The sequence below is a fragment of the Lactuca sativa genome, chromosome 7 (assembly GCF_002870075.4).
Source record: "Lactuca sativa cultivar Salinas chromosome 7, Lsat_Salinas_v11, whole genome shotgun sequence".
Taxonomy (NCBI): Eukaryota; Viridiplantae; Streptophyta; class Magnoliopsida; order Asterales; family Asteraceae; genus Lactuca; species Lactuca sativa.
Genome location: NC_056629.2, coordinates 91,759,484 through 91,765,648, shown reverse-complemented (window position 1 = coordinate 91,765,648; position 6,165 = coordinate 91,759,484). Strand labels below are relative to the sequence as shown.

Sequence of the window (6,165 nt, the reverse complement as noted above, 5' to 3'; positions counted from 1 at the left end):
AAATTAGAAGTGCTTGAATATTGTTTTTTGGGACACAAGGATTAGTTGATTAGAACATGTAAAGGAGAATAAAAAGCCTTTTTATGCCTAATAATAAGACCAAATTGTTTCATGGCCAAAATAAGGTCACAACTGTTGGGGGATTTTAAACGCACCGATAATAAATAAAGTCAAAACCACTATTAATTGCTAACTATACTCTATGGACACCAAAACCAAAAGTTAACTTATCATTAACTTATTTATTATTTTCTTTGAAAACAATATAATTTCTAACTAATAAAAATAATTGAATAATTAAACAGTGTTTATATAGTCAAATGTGATGTATTTTAACCAACCTCATAATTAAGTCAAAACGAATGATAATAAAGTCAAGTAAAACAAATATTAAAAAATATAATAATTATCTTTAATCAATGATATGATAATATACCCTCTCAAAACTATTTTTCACATTTTTGTTTTGATTAATTAATTATTATATTAATGTTTATAATTAATCAATATCATACATACTATCATAATTATTGAATTTTTATTTATCTTTGATTAGTTTCATATTAATATTTTATTTTTATTTTCCGTATTGATTAAGCTGTATTAATCTTCGATTATTTTTTAGACGAGAGGTGGTCGTCTCGGCCACAACTAGTTGATTAAGACAATTAGTAAATTATGATATTTGTCGTATCAATGATGCCTAACCTTTTTTCTTTTATTATTATTAATGTCAAACAAAAACACATTAAAAAACACAATTACAACTATTTTTGACCAAACACAACTACAATAAATAAAAATTACAATTTTTATTTACCATCGTTTTGTCAAATAGTGTCATATTTTAATTTTATTAAAAACGCATTAATATTAACAATAAAATATGTAATATTAATAATTTATAAATTAATTTTATTAATTATTAGGGACATCAACTATATAAATAATACAATTATTACGTGGTGCAATTTGTGGAATATATGCATTCAGTCGAACATTATATATTATTTCCCATCCAACTGAACGTTTTGATCTGTTGTGATGCCAACGGGACACAACTATAAGCATTAGATGCAATTCTTGTAAATCATTTTTCACATAATGGCCATTATGAAGGTAGACGATAACAATAGATCTATGATGAGAGATTTCTTGTAGACCATGCTAAAACGGAAAACAAGTCGACGAACCTTGCTTATCTGAAAAATAGACGATTACACCATACTTGTTAGTAATGAAGAAACCAGTATCCGACATAATCATCTAATATTCATTTTGTGTAGAACCCAATCCATTAAAACTCTACGAGTGATGTAAGTTGTTTATAGAATCCTAAAGAAATCATTGCATACAGTCCCCGATTTGCTAATAACTTGTTTTGTAACTCATGCAATAATTATGCTCTGTCCTAAACTAGATTTGATAAAATACTCTTGTGAATGAAGAACATCATGAACTCTCGGTAATACTAAATAATTGAACTTTAGGTCATCGATAGTAAAATGTTGGGTAAATTAAAAGACCATAAATGAAAATATAGTTAAATTATTTTGATTTGATCATATTGGGATTCAATTAATACAACACACTTACTAAACAAATGAACTTTAGGCCATTTATATTAAAATGGGAGATAAATTAAAGGACCATAAATGTAAATATAATTATACTATTTTGATTTGATCATAATGAGATTCAATTAATACAATGCCCTTATTAAACAATTGAACTTTAGGCATTTATAGAAAAATGTGGGGTAATTAAAAGACCATAAATGTAAATATAGTTATAGTATTTTGATGTGATTTCATATTTTAATTTTACTATAAATATCGTTTATATTAACAACAAAATATGTAATAATAATAATTTATAAATTAATTTTATCAATTGTAACACCCAAGTCTTGATTACACTTTTCCCATACTTTTATCGATGGTTTTAAAGTTTAAGGAAATGTAGAAGTGAAAACTGAAGCTTGAAGGAATTAATCGTAAAAATCTGAAAATTTTATGGAATTATACTGAAGACACCAGGACACCATTTAGGGGCATTAGGGCGCCCAGACTCATGGGTTGAACATGTTTAGGGTTTTGAGGATATTTAAGGTGCATTAACTCCAAGTGCTTATCATTTCCTAGCCTCCATTAACCTTGGATCGACCTTGAAGGAACCCTAGCTTCCCTTTCATAGTTTTGAGCTCCTCCCCTCTCCTCTCATCCATATTGTTGAATTTTTACGACTTTAGACTGAAGTGTTCTTGAAAGATTTGGCATTAAAGCTTTGCAACTAAAGAAATAAGCTCTCATTCATCTTCTAGACCTTGGTATGTTTTAATGATTCAAGTTTTGATGGTTTTCACCTTTAGATATAAGAGTATTTGGAGTTTTAGTACAATATTTTATGTTTTGGTCCCTTTTATGGCTTGATCTATGGAGTTTGGACAACTCCATTATCTTAAAATCATGTTTGGCTTCAGATCTAACATTTTTTTTGGAGTTTAGAGTACATGTATGTGCTCTCTTAACTCCATCCTTGAAGAAAAATGCAATCTTGGACATTTCAGAAACTAGGGATTTAGATATAGTTGGTTTGTGGTGTTCTAATGGATAAAGCTGGAAAATTTATCCATTAAGGCATCATTAAGAATCATTTCTGAGAGTTGGAGCCTTGACTTAATGGATTAAGTCAAAATAAGCTTTGGAAATTAGCCTGGTCATCTTTTTAGGGGCGTCGGGGCATCATTAGGTTTTTTGATCTACCTATGTTTTGTTCCGAAGTCGATTATTTTGTCCCGTAGCGGGTGTTGGGGCCAGAAGATGGCACAGAGAGCCTTTAGCCATAAGTTTGACTTTTTGACTAAGTTTGACCATGGGACAAACTTTAGGATTTTAGGTCATAGACTAAGGTTTGACTTTTATCTAATGTCTAGGTGGATCATGAGACTGGCCTTTACTTTTATTAGCATGCAGTTGTGATTTTTGGGTTTCAATGACGTAAGTTTTGTCACTATACTATGTAGGACACTAGGTGTCAATGTATGCTTGACTGTCTTTATGACTATGCATGAAAGACTATGGGTGTATGATAGTACTTGTATAAAAGACTATAGTTGAATAATAACACCTTTATGAAATATTATAGTTGGATCATAGCACTGACATGAAAGACTATGGTTGGATAATAACAGGAAAGACTGTAGTTGGACTATATAAATGAAAATGAGTGTAAGATATGGTTGGATCATAACATTCACGTATGTATGTAGTTCATATGACTTTATTTAACTATATATTTTAGACCATTATCTTAATATATTTGATTAAAATGATATATTTTAAGATATATGATACTTAATATGTTTTGAAATGTTCAATTACAATTAAAATGAGAGCTGGGATGCAAAAGGAGGAGAACAAAGTTGAAAAAGACGCTAAAAAGATGTTGCTGATAGATTGACCGCTCCTCAGTGTTTTAAACGTATCTAATGACTCGTAACTCGATTAAAGAGATTCAAGATGTTTTGAAAACTAGGCAAAATTTTGGACAACTTTTGTGTTTGTGAAAAATACCGATTCCCAGTTCCCACACCATGGCAAAGCCATTTCCACTGCGTGGAAAACCAAAAAATTCATGGACAACAAGGATTCCATCTCCCATGGCGTGACAAGTCCTTTTCCTTGTCGTGACGTCACTATAACCTATAAATAGAGTCGAAAATGAGCCCTAATGATATATCTTCAAAGCTAGTTCATTCCCTACGAAAATAATCCTAGAAGTACCGTTTTGAGGGTCTAGAAGGAGGCCGAAGGGCCGTTAACCTGATGTGGAATGAATATCTGAAAGATTCAAGAGCTGATTCATGACAGGAATCATTCAGTTTGCTGTTCTGACTATGATTAACATTCCAATTCCTTGATATTTGGTTGATGATTTGTATCTAGTTTTTTACTAAAGCTCTTGTGTATTTTCTAATTTAATGCTAGAGGATGGTTCTTGGACCAGGTCCCATGGTGTTTACTTTTTGTTTAAAGGAGGATTTTGCATTAGTTTATTGTTTGTTGGAATTTTGGAAGCATAATTCTCCAAACATTTCTTGTGATCATTTACCTATTTAATGTGAGAGAGACCCACACAATCAATTACCAAATATTCAGTAATTCATTGTTTGGGTTTCTCTCTCTCATTAAAGATATAAATCACAATGTCCGCATAACAGGAAATATTGTAGCATTATACCAGGACTAAAACCTATTAAAGCAAATACTTTATCCATGGATACTTTAGGACAACCATGTGAAAGGTCTATCTCAACATTAAAGAGATAAATCATAATGTCCACATAACAAGAAATGTAATGCACTATGCCAGAACTTATATAAACCTATTAAAGCTAATACTTCATCTATGTATACTTTAGGACAACCATGTGAAAGACTGCTTCATAGCAGTTAAAAACAATTATATTCTAAAACGATTCATAACCTTGGTCGGTTGAAGAAAATAAGTAACCGAACTACAACTTTCTTTTCAATAAGCTAGTGATGGAGTAAGCTTAGAAAAACTACTATTCTTTAGCATACATTAACAAATCGTAGTACAAGCTATCAGTAGTTAGAAGGGCGTTGGTGGTTGTGAATACCCTCGTAGGTTGTGATTACATATCGTGCATCCTCTACATCCCTTTCAACTCTCTTTTTCACCGAACATCCTGCTGCTGAACAACGATAATAATTCCTGCAAATATATTTATACAATGTCAACAAATTCCCAACATGAACTATATATATTAGTTTGTATGAAATTACATAATCAACATGTACCTTGGGTTTGGACTGTTTTTAACCATCTTTTTGCCATATTTCCTCCACTTAAAACCGTCATCTAGGATCTCAACTTGGGATTTTGTTTTGAAGGCGACTTTCTCTTTTTTGCCATTTTGAGCCTGCCCAAATCCTGTGGCCCCTAGTTACAAAAAAAACGCTTATTAGATACTTCATGTTTGTAAATAGAATAAACACCCCACTTGAAAAAGAATTCCTATGATGTTAAGATCAAATGAGTTTACTTACTGCTTCTACTTCCATCATGAAGATGGCTGTTGCTGCTGCTACTTCCGATCGACAGACCACCATCTTCAATGGTGGCAGAAGGGTAAACAGGAGTATGATCTTGATACTCAGGAACAGTGGATGCTTTATCTTCAGTTATCCAATCATCAAAGCTGAGAAAGCTCTCAACAAACTCATAAGTTTGCTGGTTTGGAACATCATAGTCCATGTCAGGTGAGTCTACTGATCTGTAACTGTAGGCTTTAGACATTTGATGATCATAATAATTCATTTTGGTATGCAAGTTGAGGGTTTGCTGTTCTTGATGATATATCATCTCTAATGGAGGTTTCGTAGCTACCTTCCTAGAAGCATGAAAGAAGGTTCGTAGTGTGTCGTGTGTAGCCGTGGCAGTGGAGGCTGCTATTTAAAAGTTTGAAAGCTTTAAATGGTCCCATGAAAACTGTTGAAAACGATGGTTATGATGTTAGTTTTTGCACATTATTATAAGGAAATAGAATTAGGAAGCTGTGTAGGAAATTGGTAAATTGATGGGAGTAGGATGATGCTTGTTTGTAACTAAGGTCATGCGTCACCTAAGGCAACAGCATATAAGCACTTAAGGATCTTGTTTCTTAAGCAATACAAGACATGATAATTTTATACTATGTTTGATGTCAATGGATAAAAACTGTAATTTTGTGAACGAATCGTATTGTGCAAAAGACATGAATATCCTCCTAATAAGAATAAGCTTAAAAAGCATCTAGTGTGTCTATGTTTAATCCTATATAACAAACACAATCTAGAAGTAACATATACTATTTTTGTAAGATTGTTATTGTATAATAAAATAATTAGATATGCTTAAATATTATAAAAGAAAAAGACAAAAAAATTTTTGGTGCAAGATAAGCACGTTAGTATAAAAATGGAACTTTGTATTTGAAAAGTAATAGGATTGACTTGAAAAGTCAATTGTGAGGAAAGACCGAGGGGGAATAGACCGAAGGTGATGATAAAAGGAAGACTTGTGAGTGGACTTTTGGGATTATTTTGTGGCTTGTAACTCATGCTATAGACCAACCCTTTTGTAACGCCAACCAAGGAT

General features: G+C 31.8%; 1 protein-coding gene across 1 annotated transcript; it reads right to left on the bottom strand.

Annotated features, from left to right (window-relative positions):
- Positions 1-4,433: 4,433 nt before the first annotated feature.
- On the bottom strand, positions 4,434-5,461 carry LOC111883734 (probable WRKY transcription factor 50). The gene is made up of 3 exons (XM_023880060.3): positions 5,076-5,461; positions 4,827-4,968; positions 4,434-4,740 (listed from the first exon to the last, which is right to left on the bottom strand). Exons 1-3 carry the CDS (start codon positions 5,389-5,391, stop codon positions 4,611-4,613), a joined length of 588 nt encoding a protein of 195 aa, XP_023735828.1. The 5' UTR covers positions 5,392-5,461; the 3' UTR covers positions 4,434-4,610.
- Positions 5,462-6,165: the final 704 nt, after the last annotated feature.

Bases quoted from the DNA above. Each gene is read 5' to 3' on its own strand.
- LOC111883734 (XM_023880060.3), bottom strand. From the start codon at position 5,391: ATGATATATCATCAAGAACAGCAAACCCTCAACTTGCATACCAAAATG. The intron at 4,969-5,075 runs GTAAGTAAACTC...TTTTGTAACTAG, and splicing joins TCATGATGGAAGTAGAAGCA to GGGCCACAGGATTTGGGCAG. The intron at 4,741-4,826 runs GTACATGTTGAT...ATATATTTGCAG, and splicing joins AAAAACAGTCCAAACCCAAG to GAATTATTATCGTTGTTCAG.